This window comes from Mastacembelus armatus, chromosome 2 (assembly GCF_900324485.2).
Source record: "Mastacembelus armatus chromosome 2, fMasArm1.2, whole genome shotgun sequence".
Classification (NCBI taxonomy): domain Eukaryota; kingdom Metazoa; phylum Chordata; class Actinopteri; order Synbranchiformes; family Mastacembelidae; genus Mastacembelus; species Mastacembelus armatus.
Window position 1 is genome coordinate 10,105,179 of NC_046634.1, and position 16,557 is coordinate 10,121,735.

At 46.3% G+C, this 16,557-nt stretch overlaps 1 protein-coding gene across 2 annotated transcripts in view; it reads right to left on the minus strand.

Annotated features, from left to right (window-relative positions):
- LOC113127470 (zinc finger protein GLI2-like) overlaps positions 1–9,679 on the minus strand; it is a 56,368-nt gene extending 46,689 nt beyond the window's left edge. Inside the window, exons 1-2 of one of the 2 annotated variants that reach the window (XM_026302074.1) lie at positions 9,374–9,679; positions 1,475–1,585 (exon numbers count right to left, since the gene is read on the minus strand). In XM_026302074.1, the coding sequence (XP_026157859.1) occupies positions 1,475–1,574 (100 nt within the window). In that variant the 5' untranslated portion in view covers positions 1,575–1,585; positions 9,374–9,679. Of the gene's footprint in view, positions 1–1,474; positions 1,586–5,250; positions 5,383–9,373 lie in introns of those variants that run through there. The other variant, XM_026302075.1, reaches the window with a different exon arrangement.
- Positions 9,680–16,557: the final 6,878 nt, after the last annotated feature.

Consider the following 16,557-nt stretch of genomic DNA (forward strand, 5'->3'; position numbering starts at 1 on the left):
GACCACTGATGCATCCTGGGAACTGTTAGTCCAGTGGAGGGAAAGCGCTGATTTGCAGCTTTGCTCAAATATTGAAGATGTAAAGAAACAGAGCAGCGAACTTGCCAGCTGCATGTGCAGAAGTGTCCTACATTGATATTCTCTTATGAACAATTAATTTTCGATTTCTTCATCATGGCAGGCCACCAAGTTCTTCATCACACAGAAGAAATGTCACCAAATCACTGCCTGGATTTCCATTTCAAAAGTGGCCTGTCACTCTGCATCCATGTCAGCCTGCGCCGTCCGCTGTGCCGCTCCACAGCCTTTTTTTTCTCCTCTAATTCATCCTCTTTATACTCTGGAGGTAAGAACAAGGTCTTTTAACCTCATTATACCGAGCTTTCATCACACGTTGGCTGACATCTTTAAAACATGCACCCCCTCGGTCGCTCTTTCTGTCTCTCACCTCTCCGTCAGCGGAGTTTAACCACGGGGGCCAGAGTCCTGTGCGGCTGTTTTCTCACGACGACGTTTGTTTAGTTGCTGTTGAGAAGCAGCAGGAATGTTTCTGTCTGGAGAAGCTGCAGGACGTGTTGTGCCTGTAGTTAGATCCCGTTTCTCTCTGCAATAACATCAGCAGTAACTTTGGTGGGTCTGTCGGTGCCAGAGCTAAACTGAGCGACGGACAAATGCAGCAATAATCCTGAATTGTCCTTCAGTTTCTGCTTCGGAGCCTCATTTCCAGCTTTGTTCCTTCTTTACCAATTAATGAGTGTTTCTTTATAATGGCAGGCCACCAAGTCCTTCATTAATGTGTAAAAATGTCACTAAATCACACGTTTAATTTCCATTTCAAAGGCAGCCCATCAGTCTGCATCTGTGTCAATCTCTGCAGCGCCGTGTCGTTTTTTTTTTATTTTTTGCCTTTAGACTCTGGAGGTAAGAACAAGGTCTTTCAGCCTCATTATACCGAGCTTTCATCACACGTTCACTGACATCTTTAAAACATGGATTCTATCTTTCAGCCGGTCCCTCCCCGGCAGGAGAGGATCTGTGCTACTCTTCATTTAGTTCAACAACACAAACAGTGGTTCTCACCTGCCCCGACCCCCCTCTGCTCTTGTCACGTTATCTATTCATCAGCGTTTACGGCCCGAAATGGCGCCACACTCCTCAGCTGTACACATCAGCCGTCTGCATTAATGATGCTCTTTCAAGGCCTGAGTCTGTTTAGGATTCCTATCAGATTCCTACTGTAAGTCACCTCTGACTGCTGCTGCTGCCTTATCAGGCCCGAGGAGAGCCACGAGCATTGGCTCCCAAGATGGGCTTTATCTTTGAAATGTATATTTCATCGGCCGTGTTCGCTCCCCCTTTGCCCCCTGGCTGAGCACCGGCGAGACCTGGACTCGCTCTGATGCTCTGACACACAACTGGACACGAAATTCAGATCCAGCAGCCGCTTGGAAGAAAGTTTTGAAAACCGCCTTACCTCTCGTCTCTGAGGGTGAGGGTTTCTTCGGGAGGTCGCCGAAACCGCTGCCGTCCATTTTGTCCTTTTTCTCAGCAGCTCTCGGCGCCGATGCCTCCATGGCCCACGTCTCTGAAAGCAAGAGGCCAAGAAAGGAGCAGTTAACACACTGAGGGCCACTTTCATGATGCCGCTCAAGAGTTCTTTGACAGTTATCTAGTTTGGTCTGATTGTTGATATTTAAGGTTTTAGTTGGTCTTCCTCAGCAGTAAACTAACCATGGCAGCACAGGTCGTATATGAGGAAGACCACTGGATGAGGTTGAAAACCCTATGAAAAGTAACTAGGTACCTTTAGTACCTTTAGAGTCTTACACTCTGGACAAAAAGTGAAAAGGGAGCACGTGAGTTCTGTCAGAGTCCAGATTCTTCATTCATTCATAATAAACTGGAGCAGGAGCCTGATGCCTAAAATCTCGCCCAGCCGCCGCCACGTGCCCGACTTGGCACACACTGCTCTCTGCGCCTGTTTATCTTTCCTGGGATTATCTTCGAGCGGCGGGCAAACATGCTGGAGGATCTTTGTCAGGAGCCATGCGCGGGCTTTCTGTCGGCTGTGAACCCCCGCGACTCACAGCTCAATTTGCCTCCAGGCTACGGGGGCGTGGGGGTTGGTGCAGGGTTTTGGAGGTTAAAGGGGACGGGGGATGAGGAGGTGGGGGTCTCGGTTTGCTTGTTATCAAAGTTTATTTGACTGTTGACCTTTCCGCCACCGCTATTCAGACCGGCTTTGCTGCCTGAGCAGTTAGAACAATACCACTTTACCTTCAAAGCCAGGCTGGAAATAAAGAGGACGCTTCATTCAGGCTCCATAATCCTACTTGGATTGTCCTAAAACTAAACGTGGGAACCTGGTTTCCTCCCTGTATAGGCACAAAATCCAAACTGGATTGGGTCTGAAACCAGTCCAAGTAAATCTGGTGCAGGGTCCCAAGCAAAGTTACAGTCACGCTAAAAACATATTGATCCAAATAATTATCATGAGTGAGAGTTTGTACTTCGGACGACTGCAGGTTATTCTCTTGATCTCTAATTGTATTTTGACTTTAATATCACCTTTCACGTTATTTCCTGGTGAACCAAAGTGACTCAGGTGTTTATTCAGACGTGAGACCAACATATGAGCCATTTCTGTAACGAGTGTCGGACGCAGCTGATGAGGAGCCGGTGACGTTGGCTTTCATTCCTGCACCATCAGTGAAACTGCAGCTGCTTTTCTTTGGCTGGAAATAGCCGCGAGCCCAGCGGGGTGAACCTCTGGTCGGGGGACGGACCCAGTAACCGCGGTTCCTCTGATGAACCGGTTCCCTGAGGTTGTAAATGACCAAACCCAGTTTGCCCAGTTTGCTGCCTCTTTGACAAGGCTGTGGTTTTGACTGACAGTTCTGCCTGGTGTCTTTATTGCTGCAGATGAATCAGTGTAACAGGTGTGAAAGCCCAGGAGTAAAGTGTCATGGGAAGCCCTTCACCACACACACACACACACACACACACACACACACACACACACACACAACTGTAGGTGACGTGATATATGAGGCACATAATGGCAGCCTTTCGCGTTCGCAGTCCTCTGATCTGTCCTCGCAAATCATTATTAGTCAGGCTTAACATTTGCTGTTCACACATTTAGCAGCTCAGCCTGAGAAAAGGTTCAGACCGGCACCCTGCTCATCCCTGCTTTTCTTTGTTTTAGGATTTCTCTTCACCCTGAAACAACAAAGTTGTGTTGTGTCAGTAATATCAGTGTTGGTTCCTCATCTGTTACCATGAACGTTCAGAGTTTAAAGGGTTTATTGCTTTTACTACAGTCCAGCGCTGGTACAAGTCAACGGCTCAGATATTATTAAAGTCCAAGCACAAAATGTTTGAGCCTAAATGAAACAACACAGGAGACTTTGTAGCAGGTTAGCGAGTCAATAGCTCAGTTAGTGGTGTAATTAACCATCCCCTCCCTCCGCTGCCCCTTGGAACAGGCACACAATGATCCATTGCAGTGTAATGGCCAACAAAGAGATCCTTACAATAAGGTTATTTCAGGGAACAACAACTTCAGAGGAACCTTCCCCCGTTCTCTGCAAAGTCATTGTGCCTTTTCCTTTCACTTCAGGCCTGTTGTGCCTGTTTGCTCTTCATACTGTTTTGTTTGTGCGTAAATGTTCTACTGACGGACTCAATAATTAAACAGCATGCACTGTAAACTGTGGCCCTTTGACTTAAAGGAGAGTTTTGCATTAGTTTGCAGCTTTGCAGAGACGACAGGGAGGCTGTCGATGCTGAAATTCACCCGAAGTCACACCATGAATGAAATACACAGCCCACAGATGCACCGAGCGTGTGCCGGTCCAGTAGACCGGCTGCAGTGAGGGGGGTATTCCCTGCTTACAGGAGCACACTTCAGCTCATCACCAAATATTACCAGCAGCCAGTGTCTGCCTGAATTATTGGGGCGGCTCTTGCCGACCAAACAAATGAGTCTGTCTCAATTCAAAAGGTCACAGCGTACCAGAGTAAAATCACAGAGCATGCAGTCAATTCCTCTGCGCGGTGCCCCTTTCGAAGGGCCACTTGCTGGAATTTATGGTCGGGCCCTATACCTATTCTCCCTTGAATAATAGCTATCCCGTAAAAGAAGCCGAGATCGGCGGCGAGTCGAAAATAGAATACAGCTTCGACCGGGGGGGGTTGTTTATTGTGTGAGCGGCGAATGCACAAATAGAGGCTAACAGTGACATTTGAATTTATACCGACTTCCCAGACTTGTTCCTCTTAACTTCAGGAGAAGCAGCGAGACCCAAAATCCCCAAACTGAAATCTAAAAACAGAGCAGAGGGGGGAGAGGAAGTATTCCCCCGAGGCCAGACGCGACAAAGCCTCTTCTTGGTGTCTGATTTTATTACTCGCGTCACCGTTTGTCCTTTAGTTGATAAGAAGCAGCTGATAGAAGACAACAGACCTATTGAGTGATATTTTTCTGAATTAGCCAGTTAAATCTTTTCTGGGACGTTCAGCAGCTTCACACTCCTCGGGCTGGATGTTCAATATCCTGTGGCTGATCTCCTCCTGCCCTCAGCAACAGCAAACAGATGTGGCGGCCGACTTCAGAGGAGAAACTCTCTCTGTGGGAGGACTGAACGAACGAACGCCTCCCACCTGTGTGCCGCTGCAGACCCTGATCTCTTTTTTTTTTTTGAGTTTTAGTGCAGCGAACGGCTTCCCATGATGCCTTTCTCAGCGCATTCACACTTTTGTCCCCATTGGTGATTGTTGTGATTTCACCTGAAAAGAAAAGATGGTCTTATACTAAAGGGTGGCTGGGATTTCTCACTCCACATCTATTATTAGACAGAAATAAGTTTTATTTTCCATTGAAAAAAACTCAACTTAACCTCTACAGGGTTTTTGGCTACAGTGGAAAATCAAGGCCAACAATTTTACTCCTTGTGTGATCTAATCTGATTTGGTTCTGTCTTTATTTTCTCTCCTCCACAGTAAAGCACCTGCTTTGAGACAACCTCCGTGGTTATTTGGGATATTTGTGTGTATTTCTCCTCGTCTGCTGCGTAAATGATCAAACTGCTGAGGTTTCCAACTAACAGCAGTTAAAGTGAATCTGCATCCCAGGAAAAGGAGAAAATGATGATGACAGGGTGCAGGCTGGATTCCTGCAGTGTCAAAAAAAGTCCTGTGACCCCCCCCCCCGAAGTGAGTGCATGCTTCAGTTTTTGGACTCATCACCTGTGTTTGTCCCCAGCCCCGTGTGCTGACGGCGTGAAGTCCACCCTGACGGCCGAGGCCCGCTGACAGCTTTGATCCCTGACCCTCAGCCAAATGGTCCGACCGCAGCTTCGACCACTTGCTGTTTTACAGCCGCAGTTTGGACCGCTGACTTCCTCTGCTGCCTGGACCGGCCCTGTTATTTACAACGCCTACAGTGAGTCTCTCTTTTTACACTTTACTGTGGAGGTTGGTCCTTTGTCAGGGCAGACACAAGCTGGACTGACTCAAACCTGAATCTCATGAGCGGTAAAAACTGTTCAGCATTAGCTCTAAATGAGGAATCTGGGGAAACTCCATGTGGCTGAGAGTCACAGTTGGCAGCCCATGCATACGTACTGTGTGTGTGTGTGTGTGTGTGTGTGTGTGTGTGTGTGTGTGTGTGTACACACTCCTGTCTGCAGGAGGTGGACACCTGTACAGCGCAGTAGAAAATGACTAAGAGGTCTGCGTTTGCTTCGTGTTAGCGTACAGTCAGGATTCAGTGTTGAGACGCTGCACACACACACAGTTCACTTTAATTACACACACACACACACACACACACATGTTCGTGCGTCTGTACTTTCCCTCTCGCACATGAGCACATGACTAAATTTATCATATCCGAGCGTTTCATCTGTTTTTAAACCTACAAATCATTTCGCTGTCGGTTCAAACGCTGCGACTGTGAGAAACACGAAACTGTGACGCGACTAAAGAACCAAAGTGTCAATAATAATCTAAAACGTGAGTGGAAGCAGAAGCAGCAGGTTAATAACAATGTTGTTCAAATAAAACACATCAAACTAATAGTTCTCAGTCTATGTTGATGCACTTTAGAGCTCAAACTCCTGTCAGGTCTGATTTTATCACGTTGCTGCTACGACTTTTACTGTGGTAAAGTGTGTGTGTGTGTGTGTGTGGACACGTTGCCCTGTCACGCTGAACGTTCGTGCTGTCAAACAGCAGCAGGGGCCATTTTCACCTGGAAACCCTGCCGAGGCCCCATCACTAACACTATGGCACAGACCATCAGGGGCCCCCGGGATGAAATCTGCGCTACTGTGACCCCTGATGGTTGCCCTCCCTTCCTGGAGGAAGAAATAGCGAGGGGCCTCTGAGGGCCGGGCAGATTCCTCCTGACCTCAAGGTCTGATTGAGCTCACGGAAAGACGAGGACGAGGGGGATCGACTGCTAAAAAATACCACATGTCCCTGCAGGGACGCCACATGTTAGAAACTTTCAGCGGTTAAAAAAACAAAAGCTCTTCCCCGTTTGTTGCTGCTTCCTGGTTGATGCTTCTGTGGTTTGGCTGCACTTCAGAGCTTGTTCTCGCTCTCTCTGCTTGTCATACATGAGAAAAGCAGAGGCTCTTCGAGAACCCGGGCGGCCCGAGCGCTGCATGAGGTGATCGCCGAACACGGCACAGAGGTCACATGATGACCAAACCGGCCCCGCACAGGAAGCCGAACCCTCCTCTGGTCTGGGATCGTTCATTTTCACGGCATGTCAGAATGTCACTGTGGGCGTCTCTCCTCACAGCGTGGGGGCATCCTCCACATCCGCCCTTCTCACACACACACACACACACACACACACTCTCACACACACACACGGCTCGTCTGTCAGGCCTGATCGTGGCGTTGCCGCGGCCCTTCAGGAGTTAATTAACAGACGCATCAAAGCCGATCCCAAAGAGCTCTGGGTACACAGCAGAGAGGAGGAACTACAGGCCCCCGGACGCCCCCAGACCTTTGATTTCTGATGTCTCTCGGTCTGTGTGAGTGTGTGTGTGAGTGTGTGTGATGGCGACGCATTAAACGCAGCTCTGTTTTCATCATATGTAATTGCAGCGGCGTGATAGCTGCTTTCCTCTGTCGGAGGAAGTTCCTCTCGCCGTCTAAGATCTGGTGGAAGAAGTGAGTCCCACAGTAACCTCAGTGTGTGTGTGTGTGTGTGTGTGTGTGTGTGTGTGAGTGAGTGTGTGTTACAGAAACTATTTGATCTGGATTTCAGACTCTACTGCTCTGTCTGTCTGATCTGAGGCTGTTTTGACTTTATGAGAGTGTGTCAGTTATTAGCAGGGTCAGCGAGAAAAGCAATAATCCAGTCCGACGTCGAGCCGCGACGGCCGTGATCTAAACACGGCAGAGGAAATGTGGCGTGCAGCCTGCAAAGCCGAAACACACACGCGACGCAGACTGTGTCTGAAAGCGGCGAGGATCTCTGCCTCGGCCGACGAGCGTGGTGATCGAAGCAGACGTCTTCACAATTTACAGACGATGGAAAACAAAGATATTTTCCCACTCAATTATCAAAATGGTCCATTTAAAAGCCAATAAATCACAAACTCCTTGTTAACTTGGCCAATAAATTAAGATTAATCAAAGGGGGAAACTACAATCATCACTTTCTCTGCCTTAAAAGCTGTTTTTATTCTCACAGGCTGCAGTAAATTAAAAAGTTAAATCAAAAAACGAATTTCTTTACCTGAGTAAAGCTGAAATTTATTAATCAGCCTTTTCTGCTTTTCTCAGTTCTCTCTCACACTGGACTCAAAATCTTTTGGCTTGTAAAAAAAATATAAAAATATTTCAATGTGGGTTTTTTTGTAAAATCTGCAGATTAATGAACCGTCAAAATAAAAGTCCCAGTTACTGCGTTTAAACTGAACCTGTGGGTCATTTCAGTCAGAAGAGAAATTAAAGAAAAGCTCAAATAAACTTGTTTCTAATAAATGCAGAGATTTTCCCAGTCAGCTGTGTGTTGAGGAGCCTTTTCCCTCTGGGTTTGGTGGATTTACCCTCCTGCCTGTGTAAAACCGCTGATGCCTCTTTTCTCCACAAAACCCACAAGGAACAACTGCCCCGGGGCCACATGGCGTAATTGGTGTGGACTTGTTGTTTTGTGGCATAAGAGACTTTTGAGTCCTCACAGCAGGGTGTTTTACTCACTTCCAATTCACATTTATCGCGCCCTGCAACAGCCTGCATGCCAGACCCCTTTTCTTTGCCTCGCTCTTTTGCACCGATCCCGTCGTTCGCCCGCGTTTCTCAGTCATTAAACTTTCCACAGATTTGCCGAAGAATCCGAGCGGCAACTTTAATGACGAGCAGACGGGGTCCGGGGTTGGAAATGTGTGGAAGTGACGGTGAGCAAAGGCGCTCGGGGCAGGATGAAAGTGACATCCCCATCACAGGTCTGGGAAGCCCCCATGTCACCCTGAATAATGTGAAGGGCCCCATTATTTCTTCACATCTTTTCACTCCCCCCTGCTCCCTGACTGCTGGAACTCTTCATTCTGCACAAAAGCAAATGCACTAAAACTTTTTTCTGATGCAAATGAATGCAACCGGCCATTCAGCCTTAAAAAAAAAGAAAAAAGAAAAGCCCACTCCGAGGGAGGTGGAAGAGCGAGTTGTTTTTAGGCAGCTATCGATTTGCTGTTTTACTCACATATATTTGTATTCCTCAATTATTAACATGTACTGACGGTTCCTGCAGAGACTTAGTGTCAACGTCCAACAGAATCTAACAAGACCGACTTAAATCTGAGAGGCCTTTTCCTGCAGATCATCAGTTAAAGCTCTGATTCTAATGTTAATGAGCTTTTATGCACTAAATCGTTTATCATAGTTTATTTAATAATAACAAAGACACTTTGACCAGCAGTGATGTTTCTTTGAAAAATACTGAGTAACAGAGAAGAAGCTGAAAACCATTAAACTGGTTTAGTGCAGGCTGGTTTACTGGAGAGTATCTGAAATATCAGGTTGCAAATTCCTGGGATTCCAGGCTCAGTGGAAACCTGGAAAAACCTGGAATAACCCGGAATAACCTGGAAAAACAGTTTGTAATGTGGTAAAAAAAAGCTGCTGCTCTAATGTGTTGCTCATCTGTCCTTAGAATTTAATAAACACTCACAGGAAATCAAATATTAAGACTTCAAATAGTCAGTCAGTGATTAAATCAAGTGTTTGGGGATTTAATGAATATTAAGAAGATTTAAAAAAAAAACACTAGAAATAATCTGATAAAAACGCACTAAAGGAAAAGTGACCGGCAGACATGACAGCACCGGGAGCACATGGCCAAACTCACCAGGTCCCCTCTTCTTCTCTCGCTCTCAGCTCCTCACTTTCCTTCTTCGCTCTTGTTTAAGCGCAGAAACACACGCACGCCGTCAGAAACCTCCGCAAAACGCATGAAATCCCATGTGCGGTTCGGCGCACGGAGCGGCGCAGAGCGCGGACTTTGGAAAAGTATTCCCCAAATGTGTTTGCGCCGCGAGGAAAAAGTTCACTTGTCTCACGGATCCATCCGACTGGAGCGAAAGTTTGAGACCCGCACAGCAGCAGCCCGCAAAGTCACTTTGGGCAGCGAGGAAACGCCGCCGGTCTCACGCGGATGCTGCGGAGCTGTGGAGAGTCCGGGATGCGTCCAGTCCTCTGTCTTCACTTCTCTCCCTCCTTCTCTGACTCCCACCCCCGTTCACCCTTCAGCTGCCCCCCCCACCTACCCACCGACCCAGCTGCCCCCCCCCTTCCTTCCCGTCCCTCCGGTTCCACGCGGGGCGGACCGGACAGACCTCTCCCGTTACCACCGCTGATCGATCATTAAAACTGCGTTATTTTTAAAAACTGATCAATATCCAGATGTTACGGCTCATTGATCACAGAATCAGTGACTCATTCCTCATCAGCATGAAGCTGCGGGACTTAACTCGAATATCGATCACGTTTGAATCTGAATGATTGATTCCTTAGCGTTTATCTCCTACTTATGTTTGTTTTCTTATGTTTTTAATTTCAGTGATAATTTTACCTTTCGACCATTAAATATAGAGACAACTTCAATGAATCAAACATATTGATTATCATTTATCATCATATATATTTATCAGCTGTTTCATCTTTGTTGCGGCTGATTTTAAAATGAACTGATCAATAATCTATTATTTAATCTGAAGTGATTTTTGTGGCCAGAAATAAAGAACCAGTTTGTTTCTGCGCAGATATTCTGATGTGGAGACAGTTAAATAAAACAAAGATGCATCAGTCTTTAATTTCGAAGAACCGGTTAACTGGAGATTTTAAAATATCACTGAAGATGATGGAAAATAATGTGACCACAAACTGTTTAACCCAAAACACCATGAGCTGTATTATAATATGAATTTACCACTGAGGATAATAATAATAATAATAATAATAATAATAATAATAATAATAATAAAGCTCCGTCTGTGGTTATTTATGTAATAATATATAACAACCCACCTGTGCTGAGTATTATATGAATAGTATTGTAGTAGTATTAGTTGTATTTTAAGTAAAAATATACAGTACACCTTAAATTCCGGGACTGTTCGTTTTCCCCCGACGGCCTTTAAAGCTTCACCTGCTCAGGTGTCGCCAGATACTAGTGTGGATTGTAAATGAAATACTGACATCTAGTGGCAGCTTCATGTACGACACGTTTGTTTCAGCGTCACAGTCCAAACCTGATTATTGGGATTAAAAATAAGTGACGTGCTCCATGTGCAGAGTCTGTTCACATGTGGTTTAAGGAAATTAGGTTTTTGTCCCTCGTCTAAGCCACAATGTGCAGTTTTATTACTATTAGACTAAAAACAGCAACAGGTCTATGCATCAGGCTAATACCTCATTTTGTTCTAGAGATAAGTTTACTTATTATTAGAACATTTTAAGAATCCTCCTTAGAACAACAGTTGTGTGTCTTCATCAGCTGATGAAGCTAAAATGGACTCACCTTCCTCCATAATCTCCATCAGGTTGAGGGCTCAGGTCTTGTACCTGAGGCTGCGTCTGCTGCTCATCTTCACAGTCAGGATGAAAATGAGCCCAAACCAAGTGAAATGCATTTATGTTTACCTGCAGTCGCACCTGTGTAAACAAAACCAGGTTTTCCCAGGCTTTTGTTTGGGGTCACTCAGTGGTGAAGCCTTTGAAATCCTGCAAGATGCCTAATGTTTTTAGTTCTCAAAGGAGTGTGTGTGTGTGTGTGTGTGTGTGTGTGTGAGAGAGAGAGAGAGTGTATGGTCCCCATGTAGGTGCATGTGCATGATGAGTAGCAATTATCAATTTGCTTTGAACCTGATGGGACCTGTAAGTGTCTGTAGCTGCACACACACACACATTAATTCCTAAACACACACACACACACACACACACACACACACACACACACACACACACACATTAATTCCTAAACACACACCACACTACGATGATATCCCTAAAAGACTCCACATAATTTTAGCTTCAGGTATTTATAGAATCGAGCTGCAGTGTGTGATAAAATATGATAATGTAAAAATGAGGATATTGTAGATTTACAGTACATGATAAAATCTCAACATCAGGGAATAAAAAAAAAAAAATTAAAATAGAAATCAAATGCAATGGCAGTGTATTCAGAACGTTCATTTTCAATGGGAGTCAATGACACAAAAAACACAGATTGCTCTATTTAGTTTTAAAGGCTTAAAGAAAAAATGTTTTTTAAAATTAAAATTCACCCCAAAATGCACAACCTGGCCAAGTTTTATGACATTTGCATCAACGCAGCCAAAGTTATGCAAAAATAGTTGCAGTCTGCAGAAAAAAGGTCCACTGGTGCCACCTGCTGGTCCCAGGACTGTTGGTGAACACAAGAAAACAGGGACTAGATGTGTCCACACATTTTTGATCAAAATGAGAAATAAGGTGAAAAAAGCCTCTGAGGTCTTAACATGCAGCAGGCGACCACCGTGTCAAAGGTCACGTTTGATTTTTAATAGATAACCAGTGAACTCACAGATCAGCTCGTCCTCCTTTTAAAGGTTTTATTAAATTCTAGGAGTTTGTGTTGATGCTGCTAAAGTCAGTTTGTATCGTTCTCCAATTAACTGTAGATTAAAATTTAGATTCAGTTTCAAATGTTTTAACAAATAATATAAAAACATTATTTGTAGTAAATAATGAACCCAAAATAGTTTTTCTACAACCTGTAACGTTCGGGTTAAAAGAATCTTTTACTTGTGAAAGCAGAAACTGACCATCTGCAGCCTGATCGTAGACGGTGTCAGCGAGGCCGGCCAGCTCGGGTTCACGGCGATGAAACGACTCAAATGAAATGAAAATAAAAGACGTAAGTTATATCATAACTGTTAAAAAATGATGGTATCACTTGTGCGGGCGCCACATGGAAATAATCTTACCTTCGAGCAATAATTATATTGAATATCTTTTTAAACTGTTGCGTGAGAAATCTTTTCCCCATCTCGCCATCTGATCCTGATGACTTCCACAGAGCTGCTCGTGAGACGCTGCTGGGTTAGTATCCGTCCCCAGTGTGGGAAAAACCTGGGAAATCGGCCTTAACGGGGTTTTATTTTCAAGTACGTCAGAGCGCTTGAGACAAAGTTCACACAGCTTCAGCCCGTCGTGACACACAGGGCTGTGGACGTCCCCTTGAGCAAGGCACTCCGGAACACGCAGCCGTCTAAAGCTGAAGGGGATTAGAGTTTGCTAATCCTGTTTCGGGGCTTTTATTGTGACAGTGTCTGTGACACTTCCCCCCCACACCTGTGGTGTTGCAGGTGTAAAAATGATCTGTGTCTCTGTCCATGTTATTATTATTCCTGAGCTGAAATCTGAGGCTTGTGCCGGATAAAATAAATTCAAACCTGTTCCTCAGGTGGAACATTTGAGACAAAAAACAGGAAGAGCTTATTAAACAAAATAAAAGTAGGAACGTTTGGTCGGAAACATTCAAACTGTGTCATAAAAACTGTTGTTTTGGTAAAATGTGCTTTCCTGCATCAGTCACTGAGCTTTCCACAGTGACTGTAGCAAATACAATCCAAACACACTGGCCCAAAATAAAAAGATGTAGTTTTATTTTGTAGTAACTAATTGATTTTCTCAGTCCGAGCTGCAGTTTGTGGTGTTTGCAGAACATCACTGGAAGCTGTGGCGCTGACCAGCGTTAGAACCTCGTACCCGGCTCAGGGCAAAAACAGGTCTGATTTCTGACTCCGTCCACATCTGCTCTGCCCCAGCTGTGACTCATCTGCTTCAGGCTGCTGTGCGTCTGTCTCAGAAAACACATGTTGGACGACCCTTTGACCTTTAATATCCGCTGAGTTTATTTGCTGCGCTCCCTCTCCTCCACTGTGCCGATGCGTATTAAATCAGATATGCCGAACAGAGGAACAGCGCCCCCCCGCCCGCCACCTCCTACTTAACCCCCATGACCTCAGGTTTTCCAAAGTAAATTCATTAGACCCGAGTCTCCTCCGTGTTTGCTATGACTGAGCCGGGGCCGTATTGATACCGGGGGTCAGATTAATATACAGTCCACACCTCAGGCCTCGGTCTGGTTTCTCATGGGTGGGGTGATGAGCTGAGTGGCAAGAAAAGCAGCAAAGGGCCACGTGCGAAAGAGGCCGAGCGGCTGACTGCAGATCAGCTCCGTCCCGTCAGGAACCGGTGCTGGGAGCTTGGCATCGGTCGGTTGTCTAGTCAGACTCTGTGATGGTTCGGGTTTTTATTTTTTGGAAGGACGCTGTGATGTGGACCAAAGTGCAGGTCCACAGTTTGTCTCTGAACCTGTGCAGCCAACACTGGCAGCACAACACGCTGATGTTTAGCAGCTGGTGATTATCTGGAGAGTCTGTGCTGCTGTTCCATCACGCAGGTGAGACAAACCTCTGACCTGCAGTCGGTCTGGTCATAAATGTGAAGCATGGGACAAGTCTAAATGTTGGCCTGATGATGGCAGCAGATGAAAAGTCACCAAACCCGATACGATTCATCCCAAAGACAAAAGCCTCCATGGTTATATGACATGACATCAGTGTTTACAGTGTGTGCCTGAACGCACCGTTAGTTTTGGACTCCCTGAGGCCTGTCCCCTTTCAGGAGGGGACGAAACTCTTTTCTTCAATAAACACAACACATAAACTTTATGTTGTGAAGTTACTGGTTTTCATGATGTGAGGGTTAAAAGGCTGGTGGTGTTTTTTTGTTTTTGCATGTGCAGGTGGTTCAGAGGAGCAGCTACCGCTCTGCAGAGAGCACTTCACTGGTTTTCAATTAAAAATAAATGATTTCAGTTTGTTTCTCCATTAACTGGCAGGGGACAAGAGCTTGAATCCCATGTTTGACACTAATAGTGTGACAATCTGCCCTCCGCCTCCGTGCTCCATTCATCGAAACCAGCAGCCCCAAAAGTTCCCATGCTGTGTAGGGTGCCGCTCCTATGTAAATGTGTGTGTGTGTGTGTGTGTGTGTGTGTGTGTTTGTCTGCTGGCTTTGGGCCAAGTGGGATCTGTCAGTCTTTAGAGATCCATCAGCCTCTGTCCGACGGGACAATGAAGTCGATACAGACTCCCCTGCCGTCTCTGCCCGTCTCGCTGTCTGACTAACTGATGACACTGATCCGTTCACACCCAGCAGGTCTGTGGCTGTTCATCGCTCCGTGCACCCTCTACTCATTTAGCTCATTTGGGACAGCGATGCCGTCTCATCTCCAAACAACAGCAACCCTGGAAACGGACATAGCCAGCCATCTCGGGTCCAGGTCCACGGTCTGGCCTTGTTAGCGGGAGCTGAAGTTCTTGACCAGAACACTCTCCGCTCAGAGTCCCCTTATTGCTTTGTTCTGGAGCTTCAGTCTATTTTAGCAGGTGCTGTTAGCTCAGTGGTCGGTGATGACTTGGTTCCGTGATCCCTGCTCATGTGACGTGACCGTTTCTTTCCATTTCCACCTTGGACGTGCGAAGGAAGTAAAGTCTGCTTGTGTTTCCATCTCGTCTGTAGAACCGTGACGTTCAGGCCAGCGGAGCCTCTGCACGTTCTCCCCGTGTGGGTTTCTTCCCACAGTCTGAACACGTGTGTGAGAACAACTGAGGACACATGAGGATTTTCTGTGCTTAACGATGAAGGTCCGGTCGGCCACATGTGGTCTCTTACGGATATCAGATCAACGGCTTGAATTTTCACTCGAGTCACTGGAGTGAGTCACTTTTCCTCCTTTATACTTTTTAATCGCTCGCACCTTGTCCGTGTTTTCTCCCTCACTCCAGCGTGAAGCCTCCGTTTGCACGACCCCGGGCTCAAACACCTGTACCTGCAGGCCTTGAAAAGTCTGATGGTCTCACGGTTCATTTCCAAAGGTGTTTAATACGTTCCAGGAAATGATGCGACACATGCGTGTTCGAGGTTCTGACATCTGTCCAGTGTCTCTAACTCAGCGTGTATAAGCTTCAACACAAAGGGTGCGTTTGATTTCACTCTCACACAGCACGAGTGGGTGGTCAGTAGTCATCTGCAGAACAAACAGAGGAACGCTCAGGTTGAGCGCTCTAACAGGTGTGAAGTGGCGTCTGAAGGCGAGCCGTGGATGAACGCCCCGTTTACGTTGCGTTTACGCTTAATCGATTTTCCTCATGATCCACTTTTTAGCTGCGGGCCGGCGCGGCCTGTGGCTTGAGAGATTAGTTTGCATTGAAAAGGTCACAGATGCTTCAGTCACTGAGTATTTTTCTTGCTCAAGTGTCCTTGAGCCAGACTCTCAAGCTCTCAGACTGCACAAATTGTTCTGTATAAGAGCATCAGCCGCATTGGAGCACTAAAAATGTAAATTCCTGTCGGCGTTCGAAGAGCACGAAGACGTCACTCTGCACAAAGCTGGCAAAGCAGCCGGCCCTAACGGCCCCTGAGCCGATTCCCAGATAAGTCTCTTTGTGCCCATCAAGCCCTGCAGATGGGACGGTGGGTTCTCATGTCTGACATCATGTATGGGAGCACTTGTCTCAGCCGACTGGACGCACGTGGGCCTCTCCAAAACCCAGTGACATGCCAATAATACATGTCAGCTTTGTCATCGAGGACTTGTGGGTTCCACGCTGGGCAGAGTGGAGGGAAAGTCACACTCAAGTGATCTGAGAGGAGATGAATGTCAGTTGTGGAGTGGGGTCCCCTCGCGGTGGTCCCGTCACATCTGACCAATCCCGTCGCCCTGTTCTCACTGCGCTCGGGTTCACACTGGTCTTTTTTGGGAGCTGAACTGTTTCCTTCCTCAGCCTGAGACAGCTCGGTGCATTAGATCCGTTCCTTCGGTAAAAGTGTTGTCACTTGAACTGAAGGATTGTGCACGGTTCTCTCTGGGTTGAGAAAGTCCTGAAACCTTTTGGTGAACTCCAGACTGCACCGGAGTCTGAGATTTGAAACTGTGCAAAGTTAAAAGTGAAATTTATTTGAGAGGGAAAACTGATT